This window comes from Fistularia commersonii, chromosome 7, assembly GCF_037954325.1.
Source record: "Fistularia commersonii isolate RoL2024-O1a breed Wild chromosome 7, RoL_Fcom_v1.0, whole genome shotgun sequence".
NCBI lineage: Eukaryota > Metazoa > Chordata > Actinopteri > Syngnathiformes > Fistulariidae > Fistularia > Fistularia commersonii.
The window spans coordinates 10,166,353-10,186,482 of NC_141290.1; the positions used below are offsets into that span (position 1 = coordinate 10,166,353).

At 46.5% G+C, this 20,130-nt stretch overlaps 3 protein-coding genes and 1 long non-coding RNA gene across 4 annotated transcripts in view; 3 read left to right on the top strand and 1 right to left on the bottom strand.

Annotated features, from left to right (window-relative positions):
* Window positions 1-2,282, top strand: part of ipo9 (importin 9) — an 18,106-nt gene extending 15,824 nt beyond the window's left edge. The window contains exon 24 of the mRNA XM_086149743.1: window positions 1,485-2,282. Within this exon, the coding sequence (XP_086005869.1) occupies window positions 1,485-1,595 (111 nt within the window). The 3' untranslated portion in view covers window positions 1,596-2,282. The remainder of the gene's footprint in view (window positions 1-1,484) is intronic.
* On the bottom strand, window positions 746-5,098 carry LOC147232728 (uncharacterized). The gene is made up of 2 exons (XR_015106390.1): window positions 4,921-5,098; window positions 746-3,928 (listed from the first exon to the last, which is right to left on the bottom strand). It is a non-coding gene; the product is annotated as an uncharacterized LOC147232728 (long non-coding RNA).
* shisa4 (shisa family member 4) lies at window positions 4,453-12,655 on the top strand. Its single transcript, XM_086149745.1, has 5 exons — window positions 4,453-4,723; window positions 6,597-6,774; window positions 8,127-8,263; window positions 8,866-9,057; window positions 10,558-12,655. Exons 1-5 carry the CDS (start codon window positions 4,639-4,641, stop codon window positions 10,596-10,598), a joined length of 633 nt encoding a protein of 210 aa, XP_086005871.1. The 5' UTR covers window positions 4,453-4,638; the 3' UTR covers window positions 10,599-12,655.
* A 1,269-nt stretch (window positions 12,656-13,924) lies between these two features.
* Window positions 13,925-18,173, top strand: lmod1b (leiomodin 1b (smooth muscle)). The gene is made up of 3 exons (XM_086149744.1): window positions 13,925-14,649; window positions 15,579-17,282; window positions 17,375-18,173. Exons 1-3 carry the CDS (start codon window positions 14,368-14,370, stop codon window positions 17,399-17,401), a joined length of 2,013 nt encoding a protein of 670 aa, XP_086005870.1. The 5' UTR covers window positions 13,925-14,367; the 3' UTR covers window positions 17,402-18,173.
* The last annotated feature ends 1,957 nt before the right edge of the window (window positions 18,174-20,130 follow it).

Sequence of the window (20,130 nt, forward strand, 5' to 3'; positions counted from 1 at the left end):
TTCCCACTTCCGAGGGCAGCCACGTTGGCTCGGCGATGTTGCTACTAGCGCGGAGATGACCTGTCACAGTCACACTCTGCTCCCTCGTCATCGTTTGACCTCAAATGTTGACTACTCCGGGGCTTTTTCCATGATAATCTCCTCTCCTGGCGCATCACTGGGGCCAAGATGGCTTAGATATTCACAATGAGCTACCATGGTGATTAAACCTCAGTGAAAAGTACCTGATTACCTGATTCTTAAAAATGTTCTCCTTAAGACCCCCCAGTGATATGAATAGATGGGATAATCAGCCCCAGAGGGAAAAGAAGTTGTCATAGCAGCCAGGTACATTAACATGTTACAAATGTAGAGATAGCATAACCAGCTTAAGATGTACAAGCGTGTATCCTGTGACATCAGTTGTCTGTCCCTTTAACATAGATGTTTTTCTCCATTACCCGCAGCAGGAGGAGGTTCCTGCCACCGATCTGTTATACAGACTTCGAGGCCGTGCATAAACAGTAATAAATAAACCGGCTCCTCTGACAGGAAAGCACAACTGTGTTTGACAGGAAACGCTGTAAATCGTGGCAGCCGTGTTATTGTACCACATCCAGGGATCTTTGCAAGGTGGCTATTAGTAGTGGTGTGGGGGTGAAAGTTGGTCTCACAGGACTCCTATCATCTGCTGTGAGTCAAGGAGGCCAGTATTTGTATGTCAGACCAGATCCGATGATGCCCCAGTTAAAAAAAAAAAAGGAGGGGGGGGGCTTTGGAGTAAAACGATGCCCGTCTCGCTGGATTAGTCTTCAAGGCTGAAGTCCAAGCTGGCTTGTCTCCGAATGGTATTTTTCAGAACTTGTCTAAATGTCTTGCTGAATTGCAAGGTCAGCCACAACTTTGGATACATTCAAAGGCAAAGTAACTGTTTTTTCATCGTGGCCATTTGATTAGAACAAGATGATCAGCACATTGTGCACCAAGGTCTAAATTCCTGACATACTGTACTAACCTGAAAGCTGATGGAGGGGCTCAATATTGCCAGATGGAGGCAGAAAACTTCCAAGTTTAAAGAATCCCCAAGCTTACACTGCAGACCCAGAGCCTCACAGACTTTAATATTGGTTCTTCTTTTGTTTCTTTTTCCCCCGGTGAGCTGGTCAACCAAAACATTATGTTCTCACCCTGCAGTCGGAGAAAAATGCTCCCTACCCTATGGTGACCCTATTCTATAGACCTCAGAGCAAGTTCACAAAACCAAATGGAGTTTGCCAAGCGTTTGTCACACCACTTTTACTCAACCTCATATTTATATATTATCAATCCAGCCTGAATTCAGCTGGAAAACCCAGTAGAAAGAGCAGACTCTGTGCACAATACGCCATGAAAACTTGTCAGACACACACACACACACATACACACACACACATACACTTAACATAGATCGGCTTAGTCTCAGTGACATGAGCAGAGTTGACCCGGTCTGTATCTTCTCTTGCCAGGCTTACCTGACCGACTTCCTGACACAGTTCGCCCAGCAGCCTTGTTACAGTATGTTCTCAGGCCACCTCAACAATGCTGAGAGACAAACCCTGCAGTCTATAGGTCTCTAGCACCCCCACCCCACTCACCCACTGCTGCCTCAACCCGGCACCCTCTTCCATTGCCCCGTCACACAGGAACCCTCATTGAATTTACATAAAACTCGGTAAAAAGAAGAGACTCGACGTGTTGGGACGACGGGATGCACTTACCCATGATTCCTTGGTTTTCTCCGCACTCGGTGATGGGACAAAGGACACGGCAGATTCCCAGGTCCATTGCAGAAGAGCAGTAGCAGCTGGGTCGATGGCGGGGCGCTGTTCATCCCCTGCTGATATTTTATACAAAACTCATGACTGGAGAGGCGAGGAGGTCGAGGCTTCACGCTCGGACCTGAAAACTTTTGAAATATGAAGACTATTTTGCTGTGTCTTCTTTGTTACTCAGCCCGTTTGTTTGTGTTGCGAAGAAAAAGAAAAGAAATCCATCAAATGCAGCTTGGAAATACTTCCAGGAAACATTGAAGGATAAGAAACATTCTGATCTCTGGAAAGATTGGCGGCCTTTTGCTCCAGAAAACGTTAACTATCGAACAGGAAATGAAAAGACTTTTTAAGTTCATCTATTGTGTCTCTGGGCATGGTGAGTATTTGGGAATTTACACTGTTGCCATGGTGAGTCACAGCCTTGTCATTTCCTTGTCCTCATTACCATTTGGGATTAAAAGATTTCTAAATAAAAGTCAAGATTGATCCAGATGTCCTCTTTTTCAGTCCTCTGTTCTGGTAATGACGTTTTCAGTCACTTTTTCTCAAATCTGGAATGTAAAGGTGACTTTTGTTACATATTTTGCTGTCAATGCCTTTGTTTTTGCTGCTTTAACTTGGGGCTAGGTGACAATTCCTTTACAATTTATAATGTTTCATCATTTTATTCTTGTTAACCCTTACCAGTGTTGCTATTTTTAACATTTGACAGTATTAAATGCAGTTAATGGGTTTGAAAGAAGGGTGCTGGGGACAGTACAAGATTGAAACCAGATCCAGGGGACCTAAAAAGGGGGGGAGAGACCCACTGTTTAGGGAGAAACCAAAACAAGAAATGCATTTAAAGGAATGAATAAGCTCTGAAGGGAAAAAAGATGATAAAAATCTTTATAAGATTCAAAACCACAAGGCCACTCAACAGTGGACTTTATATTTACATTATTAGTGTTGAAATGGAACCGATTAAATCTGAAGTGCACCAGAGAACTGTTCGAGACGAAAACTTTTATCAGGAAAAAGACAATTATGGTCAAATGCCATTTAGAAGGCTCAGTACATGAATACAGGCACATCATACAATACATAGCCCTGATTTACAAGATAACATCCCTGCTGCAGTATTTCTGATTTTGTAAATGGCCGAAGAGATCACACATTTTAGGATTTACTGTACCCAGAAATACGATGTGGGAAAACTATGCATAAATGCTATTTACACACCAATTTGCAAATAATTTGTCAGTGTGTGAGATTGTAATCTTTATAAGGCTTTACTGTAGCGAATTGAATGTTTTCTGCAAATTATTTTAAATGACTGACCAAATCTCATTCACACTAGATGATTATTTTCATGAAGCCTTTCTAGTATGTTGAAGAATAACAAAAGAAATGAATTTGTTACCAAGGGAACGAAGAGGCCTGTTTGAGATGGACAGTATAAAGGAATGGCCTCTCAGGTACCTTGTAAAAACAAACAAAAAAAAAGGACATTTATGGTGGTAAATGTTAAAATTTACCACTGAGGCGACGGACCAACCCTTTCTGGTGTCTTCATGTCACGCTGACCTTCATCTCTATCAGGTGTATGACAGAATCCAAACCATCCCAGGACCCACCAATGGGGGTTGGGGTGAGTTTGGGAGGGCGTTTTGACCTGCGATGGGCCTCAAAGTGCTCTAGAAATCCCCTTGAACTGAAAACACGTGTTAAAATACGCCACCTGGGTTACCTTGCAAAAGGGACGCCAGGTGTTTGTTCTGATGGAGAATGGAAATAATGTGGCCATTGAAGCGCTCATAGCTCTAAAAGTGGTTAGTCATTTATATCATCTTACAAAACATGCAGATTGTATCGTATGAGGAAGTCTGGAGTAGCAGAGAAGTATGTTAGACTGGTACAGGACATGTATGCTAGCTGTGAGACAGTGGAGAGGTGTACTGTTGGGGTCACAGAGAAGTTCAAGGTGGAGGTGGGACTCCATCAGGTATCAGCTCTGAAGTCCCTTGTTTGCAGTGGTGAGGGACAGGCTGATCGATGAGGTTAGACAAGAATCTCCATGGACCATGATGTTTGCAGATCACAGGAAAAGACAGGAGGCAGAGCTTGAGGTCACCATCATGAAGATGTTGAAGTTCTCTCTGGGAGTGACAAGGATGGATAGGATCAGGAATGAGTCTATCAGAGGAACAGCGCATGTTAGATGTTTTGGAGAGAGGGTCAGAGAAGCCAGAATGAGATGGTTCGGTCATGTACAGAGGAGGGATGGTGAATATATTGGTAGATGGATGCTGGAATTGGAGGTCCAGAGAGGAAGACCAAAGAGAGGATTTATGGACGTAGTAAGAGAGGATATGAAGGTAGTTGTTGTGAGAGAGGATACAGAGAATAGGGCTAGATGGAGAAGTTTGATTCACTGTGGCGACCCCTTGAAGGAAAAAGACAAAAGGAGAAGACAAAACATGCAGATTGATTTAACAGCGCTACAAAAAGCATTTCTACTCTTAACTCCTGCACTGTTTTGTACCAAGATAAATACGTTCCCGCACGATACAACAGTGAATCTCTTAACAGTATTTTATTTTTTGCCCCCCTGATCCTCCCGCCCTCCCGTCACTTCCCAGAATTCCCACGTTTAGGCTGACACTTGAAGGCACCACCCCAACAGTCCCGGGAGAACGGCGTCACAGCCGCGATGTGTCATTTCCACGGATAAACACTTATCGTGGGACTCCACCTGCCTTCGCAGCGGCTCCTCGACCGGGACCATGAGCGAGAGCTACCTTTAGTTACATATATTTTCTTGCAAGGTGTCTGTCGTTTAATTTATGTTCTTAAGGAAACGTTCGGGATGAGGACGGCGCTTCCAGCGGGCAACATGTCTCTCGCCGCCTCGGCTCTTGCGCTGCTCGCCTTCGTCCTCTGCGCGTCTCACGGTGAGATTATACCGCCGTCATGGCCGCGCCTCATGCTAACGGTTCACGGTCGAGATGCGTTTTTGACCCCACCACCACCACCACCACCCAGCCGACACCGGCAGATTCGCCGCATCCCATCCACCCCCCCACCCCCACCGGCCAAACTCTTGGTGTCCATCTCACGTGTTAACTCTTCAAAATAGAAGCCTACTCACATCTCAGTAACCGAATATCCCGCCGCCGTGTTAGAACGTTATCTATCGCCTGTGTCATCGCTGGCGAGGGTGGTGGTGGTGGTGGGGTGCTTCGGCGGAGATATCGGCCTTTTCTCCGGCACAACTGGGGCGGGGGGTGAAAGGCTTTCTTTTCTCTTTCGCCTCTCGCGTTTTCACCCAAAACAGTCACCGGTCGCGGCCCTGCCCCGGTGACCCGAGGCGACCCCCCCCCCCCCTCCGGATAGTGTTAGTGGCGTTTTTACGGGAGGAACTATTTTCTCTCCCTCCTCCTCTTCGAAAAAAAACTCTTGCGTCAAAGTTGTGCACTCGCGAGGAGGTGTGACGTCAGCTCTCAAGTCGCGCCGTAAATGTGAAGTCTCGTGGTGTCACAGGGTCACGTGACGTGTTTTTCGGGTCTTCATAATATAAACAAAAGATTTGTGCCCCCCCCCCCTTCAACGTTTTATTTTTGTTTGTTTTTAAGTAATTAGTTCTTAAATACGCCTAGTTGTTTCTTGGCTTAATCAGAATCAAAATGCACGAGTAAATGTTCACCCATCTGAAGTAAACGCAATCATATCCTGTCCAAAGTATTCTCATTTATTTCAAATAATTTCCAGAAATACTCCTAATCCTGACATCCTATTATGTTGAAGAACAGCAATTGAACTGGCTTAAAATGAATGTTGGGCTGTATTCACAAACAACTTTTCCATTAAAATATAATCATTTATCCTTTATCAATCCCTGTGGGGAAACTCGTTCTCTGCAATAAACCTATCACGGATGAACCATGAGCAGAAGGCATGCAGTCCACCAGCACTTGCTCAACAACACTTCGATACACATGAGGAGCTGGGAATCAAACAAGGATTGTTTGGTTCCGGAGACGTTTGCTCTACCTCCTGCGCCACACCGCCCCCGAATATGCAAACGCTAGATGCCTGCAGAATTTGTAATATTCTCTCTGGCTTCACAAACTGAAAATTATTTCTCAGAAGTACTGCAAGCAGTGTTTAAATGGTACAGTCTATCAACTGGGGGGGTTGTCTGACAAATTGTATTCACGCACACTTGATTAAAAATATCACCCTTAATTGCCTGTGATTGTAAAGGGAACACGTCTGTATCACTGCACGCCTAAAAGCATGGGCTCACCACATTTCCCGCCATTGTTACTGTGAACCTGGCGTCTCCCTGCTGTTAATCTTAATTTGTGAATGAATAATTCCTGACCAGAACAACCGACTACCTCTCAACGGTCTCAACCGCCTGACAAAACTAATTGACAGGAAATGAAGCAGCAGTTATTGATTGTGATTTTTCAAGAGTATTTTTCAGGCAGAAATTCTTCAAAAAGAAACCTTTGCTAGTTCTCGTACTTGTCAGCGTCTCTACTGCCCCCCAAATCTGTCTGCCCTTCGCGGGTGCTGAATAATTCATCGCCATTGGTGTTTATCCTGGCAGAAGACCGAAGAGTCGTAACATGTTGATAAATAAATTAGTTTTTTCCTGAAGGCAAAACAAAGGTCTTTCTGTTAATGAACAGTTGAAGTTTCTTGCTTTGAATGTGTGATAACCACAACCCTCGCCACAACCCAAAGACAGTTCAATTAAAAATTCTTACAGTGAAGAAACTGTAAACCCCTGACCTTCGCATTTGTTTTGATTTGCAGTCAGCGGCAATGAGGACTGCCTGTGGTACGTGGACAAAAACGGCACGTGGCACAACGGCTTTGACTGCCCCCTCATCACCTTCTGCTGTGGGAACTGCCACCGGCGCTACTGCTGCCTGGATGCCCTGAAGATGATCACCGAGCGCGAGCAGAAGCACTGCATGCTCTTCCAGTTCAGGTTTGGGGTGTCGTTATTTAAACTGAATCACCGGTTAATTCGACACTGCCGGTCTGCATTCTTGTTCAGTATTGGCGGCTGCAGCTGCGGGGCCATTTATCTTAGGCTGACAGGAACACCTAAGGCGTCTGCAGTTTCTCTCAGGCTCTGCGCAGCTCCCGGTCTTGAAAATGAACCCATCGCTCATAAAGGTTTTCAGATGTTTACAACAAGAGGCACCACTGACACAGGCCAGTGAAGAAAAATGACAGCTTGAATTGCACCAATGGATTTACTTGCTCTGAGGTTGTGGGGAAGTTTTTTTTTATGCTGACAGAGTTTGCAGAGAGCTGAGCCTTTTATCAACAATACAAACCGACCAAAGAAAAACATTGTTTGTTGTTTTTTCTTTCTGTTGCTCTTATTTATTCATCAAGCAGATATTTGCCAAACATCCGCTGGCCCCAGTTACTCTTGAAGTGAGGATTTTTCTCCTTAATCTTAGTTATGTAATTGCAAATTTAATCCCCTTCGGCCTTTCGATGTCTGGTGGATGAACAACACAGTTTTGGAGGACGCCGGCATCCTCAGCTGACCCGAAATAAATGAATAACTAAATAAACAGTGATGCTCGTCAACGCCGAGAGTCCAATCGATCACCAAGTGTAAAGTAGAAAAGTGTGAGGTGGAGGCCGGTCTGGTGCCAGGAACTTCATTAGTGTTATTTACTGAATGAAAGGACTGAGGTGAAATACCTCAGTGTTGAAGCTGTGTTTTAAATTTCAATTTGGTTTGTGGATATCCAATACAAATATCAGCGGGAACAGACAACATTATCCTGATCTTGAAGGAATCAAGGAATTTTTCCAAACCAAGCAATTCAGCAGGGGGGAGAGTGCATCAAACAGAGGAGTCATTTTAATAATCTAAAGTAAATCAAGCGGGATCGAGGCACTTTCATTCAAGTGATGTTGAATAGTAGAAAAGTACAGTGGTAAAGTTGCATGAAATTATCCTACTAGAGGTGGCGGAGTGTCCTGGGTAGTAATTGTGTTGCTGCTTTTGTCAGCAGAGGAAAAGAATGGTGAGCAGGCCAATAACAGCTGGGATTTCTGTGTTGGCTGTGCATGGATAGATGTAGGCTCCAAAGGAAGATCAGATCAGAGATTGAGATGACCATGACTTTTCTTTTGACTTTACTGAAACAATGAGAAAATCATAGCTGGTAGGGAGAGAGTCTCTACGCTGTAAGTCATCTCATTGCTCTTACAGTTGAAACTCAAGCAAAGGCACTGTTAGCCAGATGGAACAACAATCTGCTTCCTGATGATTAAAAAAACCCACCTATCTTTCTTTCCTCCTCTCCCCTTCAGCCCGACCACCCTCGCGGGCATCGCCTCCTCCATTCTCCTTTTTGTGGTGATCATCGCGACGATGGTCTGCTGCTTCATGTGCTCCTGTTGTTACCTCTACCAGAGGAGGCAGCAGAGAGGCAGGACCCCTTACGAGGGTAAGACATCTCCTCCTCCCCTGTGAAATCCGGTTCTTGCAGACAAATGTGGTTACAGAGATGAAAAAGCAAAAACTCTTTGAAAATCTTACGCGCTCACAAAAAGAAACTGTGTTTCCCATGTTCCCTTCAGGACCACAAATATTTACGTAATGAAATGATAAAAAAAAAATGATGGCTAAAAAGAAAGTCATGGCTAATTAAGTCAGTAGTTCCCCTTAAAATAAAATCAAGACAATTTGAAAACAATTAAAAATACCTTAATATTACTTCAAATTAGGTAAAACATTCTTGATAATGTGTTAAGAAATTGCACACAATATATAGAAGTTGCCTAAAAGTTAACAAGAGGTGAGCCTGCAAAAATTACAGGCGTGATATTATCTCAATTTCAATTTAGAAAAGAAAAAGCTCTTTCATTTTGGGGTTAAACCCCGTCTCTTGTCTGGTATTAAAAAAAAAAAATTGTCTCCATCCTCCCGGACCCCGTGGAGAAGATAAACGAACGGGACAATGAATGAATGAGTTATCAAGGGATCATATCAGTCATGAGGAGTGAGTTGAGGAACGCATCAGTATCTCTATTGGTTATCCTCCCACAGCCCAGCAGATCCCCATGGCCAGCTACCCGATCGAGCCCCTGTACGATGCGTACGGGAAACCCCTCGGACCGGCTGAGTATCCGCGCGCTGGTTACCCCATGGTGCCGCAGTACCCGGGCGTCCCTTCTCCATACCCAGTGATGCAGCCGGGGCCGTACCCGCCGCACCCAGGGGATCCAGCGTACAGCCAGGGTAGGTTAACACTCCTTCGGTATTGTGACGTTTCAAAACCATTCCCCTCTGTGACGTGCCTTGAATATAGTCTAACCTCGTCTTATTGACTTGGTTCCGTTGGCTATATATCAAATTAAATGAACCCATTGACATGAACTAAAACGCAGATCATCTGTTCAGGCCCCCTTGTTTTGTTATGTTTTTTTCAATTAAAAAAAATGCACTTTATAAATAACAAGTGATCTTTGGAAAAAATAATACATAATAAGAGAGAATGTAAAGAAATGAACTGGTTTTATTAAATGTATTTACCTTGATTGATGAAGATGCCTGCCACGGCAAAGGAAGTTGTGAGTTTTTCTTTTGGTGCTCTATTGCTTTGCTAAACTTACTCGCTACTACACACTTAATGCTATATCATGTTGCTCAATGTAACTTGCACATTATGCTGCACTTAATCGCTAAACTTAATTTACAGACAGACTACATGCCAGTCCTTTTTTTAAAATGATCAAAGCATCCCCGACTGGCTTTGAATGACTCCTACAATGCCACCATCTGCTGTACCAAATCCCTGTTAATGTGTGGTGCCTTCTCACAGATGATGCTCTTAGTCACCAACAACTGCTCTGTCTCTTCTCCACAACACGCACACCTCCCTTGTGTTTTTCTGTGATTTTCTCTGGGCTACCCAGTGACGGGCGGCGCGTCCAACTGTTTTAAAACGCCGCTTGATGGACAGCGGCCGCCACGTCAGTCACTTGCCTGTAAATCGTATTACAATGCAAAAAAAAAACACTGACCGATGGCTCATATCTTGGAAAAGTTGTCCGGCACCAAACCACAGATTATAATGTTCTACCTCAATTTTTTTTCATTGTGTTTCTCTCCGGGAAGAAAATATAGGCTAACTGACCAATTAAAGTGAGGTTATTTTCCTCCCGTCAAATTGCGAACAATAAGATTGCACAGTTATTCTTTTCCATTCGTGCCATCACAGCATGAAACCCTTGCTCCATCTGTGCTGCTGAACATGCCAGCTCCACCAGTTGGACATTGGCCACACCAAGGGGACTGTGGGAAATGTAGTCCACCATGTGGATCCAAGACATTTTCTTCAAACCGGTCACGATATTGTGCAGTGAAGTTTCTGCAGGCGGTCCGACCCGTCTGCCTCGTATAGTCGGAAACTTAGTGGCTCTCAGCGGCAAACACCGATTTGGAAATCGAAGTCATGAGAGTTTCTGTTTTAGGCAGCTGAGCCTGAAGGCATTGTGCGTGGATGTGAATGGTAGATAGATTGTTTTTTTTTCGGGTGAAATGTTCCTTTTAAAGGTTGCAGATGGTCACAGAAATGATGTAACATCTCCCTGTTGAATGTCAGGGAAATGTTTTGAGAGGTTTTTTTTCTGTCAATGTTCAATCCTGACCTAATCACCCAGGAAATTAAGTTCAAGTATCTCTTGAACCTGACCTTTTTTTTTTTCTTCTATCTTTTCTTTTTTTTTTCTTTTTCAGCTCCGCCACCTTACTCTCCTCCTCAGTATCCCGGTCATTGATGGGCTCGTCAACACACACACATACACGCACACACACACACACACACACACACACGCACATGCGCATGTATACACATACACACACACACACACACACACACGCACACACACAGGAGAACTGAGGCAACAACAAGAAACTACTGTTCCAGAAACGTAGGCGGCAACGTTTAGTGTCTTGCCTGGGAGTTTGACCAGCAGTGGACCGCCCACAAGAGACGGCAGGCGGGAACTAAAGAAGGTTCTAGATGTTCCTGCTCTTTAATCTAGGTCAAACAGGGTTCTTCGGGCCGACTCCTGATTGCTGCAGGCGGGACAAGAAGGTTTTTTTTCTGTTTTTCCATCGACGTATCCGTCCAGTGTCTCGGCACTCAGCGGCGGAGTGAGGTCTGACAGCGGGCCTCGCTCCCTACAGCAGGAGGAGGAGTCAGAAGGGATTCACAAACATAACAAGGCTCCCCACCTTTTACATGCTAAAAAAAAAAAAACAGGTTGCATTTCTTATGTTTGGATTAACCGGTAGCTGCTCAAGGCTACGTTTCATGTCCTCTCGGCTTCTGATCCCCAATCTATATTTAAGTTTTCCTATGCTCCATGATCCAGGAAAATGTGAAATCGGTCAATAAGGGATGCACCTTTGATCTGGGAACAAGGTTGAGTCCTGGGTCGTCTATAATATTATGGTATGTCACATTTCCCCGAGGTTTTATCCCCTGGTTCAGCTGTTTTTCTCTGTATTTGACTCGACCTAATTTCCCAAGGCTCATCCGTTCGCTGCCGTCGTACCGTAACGCCTCAGTGTGCTACCTAGTTCAAGTTATGTCCTGCTTCTATTCCTGTTCCAGATGAACTTGAAACTAGTTTATATGGTAATCTCCTAATGCCAGGTAGGATGTTTTTCAGTGGAATTATTATTGTTTATTTATTTCTGGTAACATTCCAGTTCAGGGGAGTCGGAGGTCTTGCTGCTTGATTACCAAGATGTCCCGCCTTACAATGATTAACAAGAAAACAAAGAGATTAACTATTTAAATGCATATTTTGTAAAACTGTTCTCCAGCCGATTTACATGATGGCATCGGGAACGTTTAATTTCGAAAATGTATGGTTATTGCAACATAAGATATGAGGTTTTGGAATTCTGGTGTTCATTGACTTTTACTGTGAATTGGTTCTGACCTTCTGAACATGCCAAAAAAAAAGTAACTACACTGTCCAAAAACATCTCTTTGAAGGAAAAACTTGAGAAACGTACCGCTCTGTCATGTCTGTACGGCACTTTTTACCCCCCAGCCAACAACTAGTTTGATGTATAAGTTCTTTGAAACCGGCTCATTGTTATATTTAATGCGCTTCTGTATAGTTTGGACACCAGGTTCGTGGATATTAGTTGTAGCGCGCTAGTGTACTGGTTAGTGGATTTTGCTTGCTAAGCTAGTAGCCCGGTAGCTCTGGTTGTGTGTTTACCATAAAAACATGTGTGGTAACCCCACGCCACCCAAATCTGTTGTTACCTACAATAGATTTGGGCTCTGGTGGGGTCAGGGCCCTTAACTCGTTAACGTATCAGTCATTGTGTCAGAAGTCTGCGCCGCCGGTGAAATAAATCGGGGCTGCGCCATTTGCGACGGGAACGTCCGTCTCTTGCAGGGTCTGTTGCTGCCGAGCGCCCGCGCCATGATTCAGTCCCCGTTCAGGTTTAATACATTGCACGTTTCTTTTCATCGACACCAGGACAAACTGATCAGAGGAGCCCGATGCTTCACTTCTAGTAAAATCACGGTGACCGTGTTGGAAGTTACTGAGCCTTTGCAAAGCACAAGGAGAACACTAGAATTTTCTTTGACCGATGTGATCATGTGAAGTCCGACGTACATTTGCTCCACGGTGTTTGTGCTCTGCCGTGCCTCCGATCGGCGCCATGTGCGTCTCGTGAGTCTTGACACAAGCATAAGGCGACTCGTTGTCCGCGCGGACATGTGGATGGTATGACGTTGTAATATAAAGTGAGTGAAAGCTTTTTATTTAAATTAACATAAAGTTTAACTTTGGAATGTACAGATGGGTTTGCCATGTGTCTTATTTCCTTTTCCCACACGTTGTACTGGAAGAAGAGTTAAAAACCCGTGAGTTGAATTTCACGGCAGCTTGCGTTGAGGTTGGAGTTTGCAGGTCCATATCTCAGGCCTCAGATGAATTTGTGTAATACACCAAAATGACCACTAGATGGCACTGTTGTCAACGAACAATTAATTAAATCATCGTAATCGTACTAATTATTTCTACAGCTGTAACATATTATTTTTATGGTTAAACTATCAGGAGGCCCACTGAAGACTGTAGGCGTGAATGAGCGAGTGACTGGTTTGATAACGATTCGTCCGTGATAGACAGCTTGGATTGGCTCCTGCTTCCCGATGACCCTGTGGGCAGGGAAATGCGCATAGATCAAAATTATCAATGAATTTCGGTTTAAAAAAATATATAAAAATATCCATCAGCTTTCCAACACATTATATATGTAAATTATATATATGTATTGTCATTGCAAAATTGCATCTGGAAAAAAAAACCCACACATCTGGACGTTTGGAATAAAAATATACTGTTTAGACCTGCAGCAGCTGGTCAGGGCTGTGGCCTCTGTAAGATCATCATGCAGAAGAGGTTAGGGGAATGTCGTGAGAAGACACCTCCCTTGGATCGTGTGTGTGTGTGTGTGTGTGTGTGTCATCCTTTATGTGGGGGAGCTTCCCACTTGTAGAACAAAGGATTTTATTCATCACATCAAAAGCCCTGGGATGCAAACATCTCACCGGTGGGCATAAACATTAAAAGATGAAAAAGAGGAGGATAACCAGGACTGAAAAAGCTACATCTCGGGGGGGGGGAGACGAAGATTTGGCCACGTTCTCTTGACCTTTACACGATGAGTCATAGACTTTCGGCCTCGTAGGAGCTGTCGGACGAAGAATCCCACAGATCTCACCAGGAGCTCACAGCATGCCGAGGAAATCACTGAAAAAAAAATTTCCCCCCGAAAATGAAAACACAAACTCTTTTGAGCCGTTATGTTTTTCTAACAAGGGAAATGACAAGTATGGTGATTTGAGTCTGTTTGTCCATCCATCACACGCACCCTTCTCTCCACTGTGCGCAGCTGGACAAGCACAAGACAAAATGAAATGTTTATTTTATGTCTAAAAAAAAAAACATCCGCCCAAATCATTGTGTCAGACGATATTTTATTGGGCTCGTTAAATAAAACTTCCCCTCAAGACGGCACTAATGAGTTTTAAAAATTAAAAAAAGGAATAGTAAAAAAAAAAAAAAAAGGAAGCATGACAGAGTCGGGATATAATAATTGATTGTGTAATATAAGTTCTGTTTAACTCTGCTCTGGCACCTCTGTAAACTCCAGCCCGTCCCATTACCTTTAAAGGAGTGTACCCAGAACTAAATATGGACATGCACTTTCACAGGATTTTGAAGAATGTCCCAGCCTCACAGCCCGATGATGCGAGCCTCTCGCACTTCCCCGCTGGTACCCGTCCTCGCAGGACCGTGACTCCGGCCTCTGGATGCACACCGTGGCTCTCCGGTGAGCGGGTCGGAAACAGGCGGCAGGGCGTCCACGTTTGGGCTTTATGGGAATATCCGCCTCGTTGCCACAGGGGAGAACTTGCGCTGTGCTACGCTAAGAAAAACGTTTGGTTCTTCGCTTGGGCGTAGCCTCGACCCCCGAGGTTTGTTTTTTATCGAAGGGGCGACCATGTCCAGCCGCAAGATTAAAGGCCTGACCCGTATGGGCCGCCAGGTCAGCGAGGACCCTGACCTGGACAACCTGCTGTCCACCCTGTCCCCCGAGGAGGTGGAGGAGCTGAAGAACGACATGGACCAAGTGCCGGACCCCAACCCCGAGGACGGGAAGGCCGTGACCTCGAGGGAGAGCCAGCCTCTGCCGCCGGCCGCGTGCAACAACATCCAGGATGCTAAGCGAGATGGCGCGAGGGACGCCAAGGGTCGTCTCAGTCTGAGGGAAAGGTCCACTGAGGTACGACCCCATGTGATTTGTGTGATTTTTAAATTTTTTTTTTTAAACAGCGCATCTCCGAGAGCGTCAATCACTGCCGCGCCGAAGTTTGCGCAACGTGGAGCTGGAGTTGGGCGACGTGAGATGTTTGAAAAAAAAAAAAAAAAAAAATCAAAACAAGGTCTGACTGATGGGCTACAGTATGATCGGTTTCATATGCTGCATTTGAGGCAATCTGCCAACTGGACCTCATCGCGCTCATAAATAGAGCCCACCCCTCAGGGGTCGGGGTTCTTCTGTGTGCCAGGAAAAATACCGTTTTCCCCTCTGAGGCTCACTCACATCCATTTCACGTTATCAATCATCTCTTCCAGAGCTCCGTATCGGAGCTGCGGCGGCCATTGTTATCGTTCCCGCAAAGCGCTCTCTGTAATTTTAGGGGAGATTAGGAGGCCGACCCCCCCACACACACACCCACACACAGCTGATCGCCGATTTCTAGCGGTTTCATCTGTTTAAACGAGAGGCACTTCAGAGCTGCGGCCCTGCGGAGCTTCTTAATCCGGGCCCGATGGAATTCCTTGGTTGATTGCTCCTACGCTCACTGCCTTTTAAGGATACATCTGCCAGGGCCGCAGCCTCGCACAGAGAAACAGATGGGGGGGCTCACAAATCAAACACTCGAGAGAGAGAGAGCTACTCGCCGCAAATGCATCCATGACCTATAAAAGATGGCGTCTCGTCCCCTGGCTGACTGTAAACACACATGCTGTGTTGTGCGAGAGAGACGGCGTGTTTAGATGGGAGGGGTGGGGGCAGACGGATGAGGTTTGGCGCCGGCTACTGTGACAACGCAGCGGTTTAAATGACCGGGATGTGTTGAGGTTGATTGGAAAAAAAAAAAAAAGGGGGGGGGATCTCATATTTTATTTTGCGCCCACGTCCCGCAGAGCGAACCGAGGAAGGAGAGTCGGAAGCAGGAGTACCTGAGGAAGATGGGCCTGAGCCAGGAGGGCGGAGACGATCTGAAAGCGGGGTTGAGGAGACAAGTCTCTGGCGAAAGCGACGTCAAGGCCAACGACAGGAACGGCAAAGGCGGCGAATGTCCCAGAGCGGAGCAGGGCCGGCTCTCGGGCAGGTTCAGGACGCAGGAGAGCGACGTGAGGGATGGAACCAAGGAGAAGGACAAGCCGGAGGACGGCAGGCTCAGAGACCGGAGGGAGCAACGGGAGAGCACGGGTGGCAAAACAAAGGACATGATCTCCAAGCTGCAGGAGAAAAAGGACGAGGCGAGGGAGAAGGAGAGGAAGGAGGACTGCAGGAGAAGAGATGACAACAAAACCAAAGGCATCATCTCAAAGCTGCAGGAAAAAAGCGAAAAGGAGGTGAGCAGGGAGAAGGAGAGGAGGTCGGAAATCAGGACGCAGGGACTAGTGTCCAAAATGTTGGAGAAGCAGAAGGAGGCCCAGGAAAGCCCGCCTCCTCAAGCAGAGGAGAAGAAGCCCAAGGCGGAGGAGGAGAGGGGCAAGGCCGCTGCCAGGCTGGAGCGCCAGCTGTCGACGAAGGAAGACGCGCAGGTCAAACACGACAAGGGCGGACGCAGGACGAGCCGGGAGGAGCCGGTGAACCACAGCGACCGTGTGAAGAAGAGGGGCGGGGCGGCGGAGGAAGGAACCCAGGAGGACAAAGCGAAATCGGAAAAAGCCGAGGGCGCCGAGAAGGTCGGCAACTGCGTGGCCGCCGGCAACAGCAAGGCCAAGGCGGAAGAAGAGGAGGACGAAGACGCCAGCATGTTCGACGAGCTGACGGAGCAGGTCCGGAGCAATGACCCCGCCCTCGCCGAGCTCAACGTCAACAACTCGGAGGTCATCAAGACCAAGACGCTCATCGGGTTCGCCGAGGCGTTGCGCGGCAACACCCACGTAAAGAAGTTCGCCCTGGCGAACTGCAGGGCGGACGACCACGTGGCGTACGCCATCGCGGGCATGCTGCGCGGCAACAAGACCATCACCAGCATCAACATCGACTCCAACCATCTCACGGGAAAGGGCATCCTGTCCCTCATCCAGGCACTGCAGTACAACTCCACCCTCACCGAGCTCCGCTTCCAAAACCAGCGTCACATCTGCGGCGGCAAGACGGAGATGGAAATGATCAAGATCCTGAAGGAGAACACCACCCTCCTGAAGCTGGGCTACCACTTTGAGCTGGCCGGGCCCAGGATGACCACCACCAACATCCTGAGCCGCAACATGGACCGGCAGAGGCAGAAGCGCCTCCAGGAGCAGAAGCAAGCCCAGGCCAACGGAGAGAAGAAGGAGACCCTGGAGGTGCCCAAGGCGGGCGGGGGAGGTTCTCTGAGGTGCTCGCCAAGAGCCTCGCCAAAACCTTCTCCCATCCCCTCGCCCGCGCCTTCGCCAAAACTCACCCCCAAAAGAGGTGGAGGAGCTGTGGCGCCGCCGCCGCCGCCTCCCCCCGGTGGTGGACCCCCTCCGCCCCCGCCTCCTCCGATGCTGGACATGGACTCCTTGAGGAACTCTCTCACTCCGGTATCGCAGAGGAACCTGGATGGGAAAAGTCCAGGCGCTGCTAAGAACTCAAGGGACCAGCTGCTCGCCTCCATCAGGGGGAGCAACATCAAGCAACTCAAGAAGGTAAGTGATCCGGGTCACATGACCGACTGGCTCCGCCTCTCTGTTGGTTCTTAGCATAACCGCGTGGCGTCTCCCTCCTCCCCCCTCCACAGGTGCCGGTACCGAAATGGCTGCAGTAACATTTCCTGTCAAAATATGAAGTGGAAAACATTAATAAAAAAAGACAACGGACGGATGACAGACATCTCGGCAGGAGGTTTGCAAGGAGGCGGACGAACAAACCCACCCCTTCCGCCGCCGCTGAGGGTCCGCCAGAGTGGGGTGGAGGGGTGGAGGGGGTAGATGGCCATCAGTTGATTGACAAACCCTCACAATGAGTTCTCCCCCTCAAACACTGGACCAAAATGGACTCTGTGGAGAACGAGTGGGGTCTCCGGTAGCGGTTAGCGGCTGCATGTGGTCGTTTTTTTTTTTTTTTTCATCTTCAGCTCTTATCCAACGCTTCGCTGGTTATTTGCACTAGGTACTCTGAGGGCCGATCATTACGCGTCTGCTTGTGTACGCATCTGAACGTGTGTGTGTGAGTGTGTGTGTGTGTGTGTGAGTATGTGTGTTTGTGAAGGGGGGGCTCAATAAAAACTTAAAATAATGCTTTATAACATTGTATTATTACAAAAAAAAAAAACAATCTGTCATTGTTGTAGTGAACATTGATTTGACCCATTATTTATTAGTGGAGAGGGAATCCACAGCATATCTGTCAGTTGTGAATCTGCTCCGAGTGAAAGGGCGGGAATATCAGGGAATCGACAAACATGGTCGTCTGACGTAAGAGAGGGAGAGAGAGAGAGAGAAGGGGATAAAAAATAAATTAAAATCACGTTATCCGGGTTAAAAAAGAAAAAAAAAAAAAGGTCAGGTGGTGCTTGACTGTGTGACTCGTTTCCAAAATCTCAAGACATCTCAGGCAGAAGGTTGGAGGAGAGCAGCCCAGCGGACACCCCGGCAAACAAGAAGCTTTATCAGGAAGTGCAAGTAGCTGTCCTTCAGTGTCCCGCGTTATATTTTGTACAGAATAAATCCAATCCGGGGCTTTTTTTTTTTGTTTTACATATCTTACATAACGTTTGTGTAACGTGTCGCCGGGGGCTGGGTTGGTGGGTGGGGTGGGGATTCAGGGGTCATGCAAAAAAATCCACCTGTTGATTCTGTCGCACCTGTGAGCAGGGGGAGGAGGGCGAGGCGGGACTTCACACCCGTTCTGCTGATTTTGCACGAGGGAGGCCTTTTCTCTCGCCTTTTTCAGTGTTCTTACACGTGCCTTCCTTATGGAGCCTGTACATCTGCAATGCAAGATTCCAGCACGTTCCACGACGGGGAAAACGCAAGCGGCGTGCCGTGGCATCATTACGGGGATTATGTGCGGTGTATGTAAGATTAAATACAAGTAACGAAACTCATGCTCTCTGTGCTTTTCTGAGGATCATCTGAACTGTGATTTCATTCATTCGCCATCAATATCGCTTATCCTTACTCTCTCATTCACATGTCATGTAGACATGCAACCCTTTGCTCAGTCATTCATTCACGGGTCATTTTGTGACATTCAATCATTCATTCACTCATTCATAGGTCATATAGTGCCACACATTCAATCACTGTCTCATTCACACATCATATAGTGACATGCAACCATTCCCTCACTCATTCATAGGTCATATACATTAATTTACCCTCTCATTCACATGTCATAGTTGGACATTCGACCATTAACCCTCTCATTCACACATCATATAGAGACATGCAAAGCTTTGCTCACTCAGTCATTCATAGCTGGTATATTGACATGCAACTATTCACTCATTCATGTCAAATATAGACATACAGCAATCACTCTCTCATTAAAACATGATATAGACACTCAGTCATATATGGCCATTCAAGCATCCATTTACTCATTCACATGTCATATAGCGACATGCAAAATTGGACTCAGTCTCTTATTCATTGCTCGTATGGTGACATACAACCATTCACACATCATAAAGAGACAATCAAACATTCACCCTCTCATTCCCATATCAGGACTATTTGAGGTCTTCAATGAACCTCCTGCATGTTTATGGACTGTGGAAGGAAACTGAAGAACCCATAGGAGCCCAATGCAGATCCGGGGAGAACATGGCAACTCCGCACAGAAAGCCCCGCTGGTCATAATCCAACCAGGGACCTTCTTGCTGTGAGGCGGACGGGTTAACTACTTCGCCGCCATGCTCCCCTCCGATTTTCTTTTTAATCCTTGAAGAAAGAAAGGAGATACGTCAAGGAGGTAAACCTGGAAAAGCTCTGCTAACAACCGTTCGGCAGCGAAACAACAGCTGCCTGTGCTCCACTGGTAATCTGTGTGACTCCTGACCCACATCTCGAGTTCAAGAACATACACATCTGTCTGCCGCCCTTTATGTAATATGTCTGCTGGAGGGGGAAGAAAAAAAAAAGTGAAGGCCACAGTATCTTGTGTCAAACCTAGCAGCTTGCGAGGCCGTCATCAATCTAAATATTGAGGAGAAGACAAAAACAGCCGCAACCGGCCAGTTTGTGTCTCAATTGCCCGGCCGCAGTCTCTGCATCCATGAAATGCCTATATTTGGTCATTTCTCAATGAAGGCTCGCGCTGCAATTCATTCCTTTCTTGTTCCTATTAATGGGCAGCCGGCCAGTGCAGCCGCTCCTCTGACCAGCAGCGCTGATCTGATGGAGGGAAAACAGGGGAAAGAATGAAAATATAGAATTACTGATTGTTCGGTGCCAGCAGGAAGGCTTCTGGGGAGTGCAGCTTAAAAACAACCCGCTTGTTTCAGAACCAATATCTATATATATATATTTTTTTTCATTTGTTTACATCTGC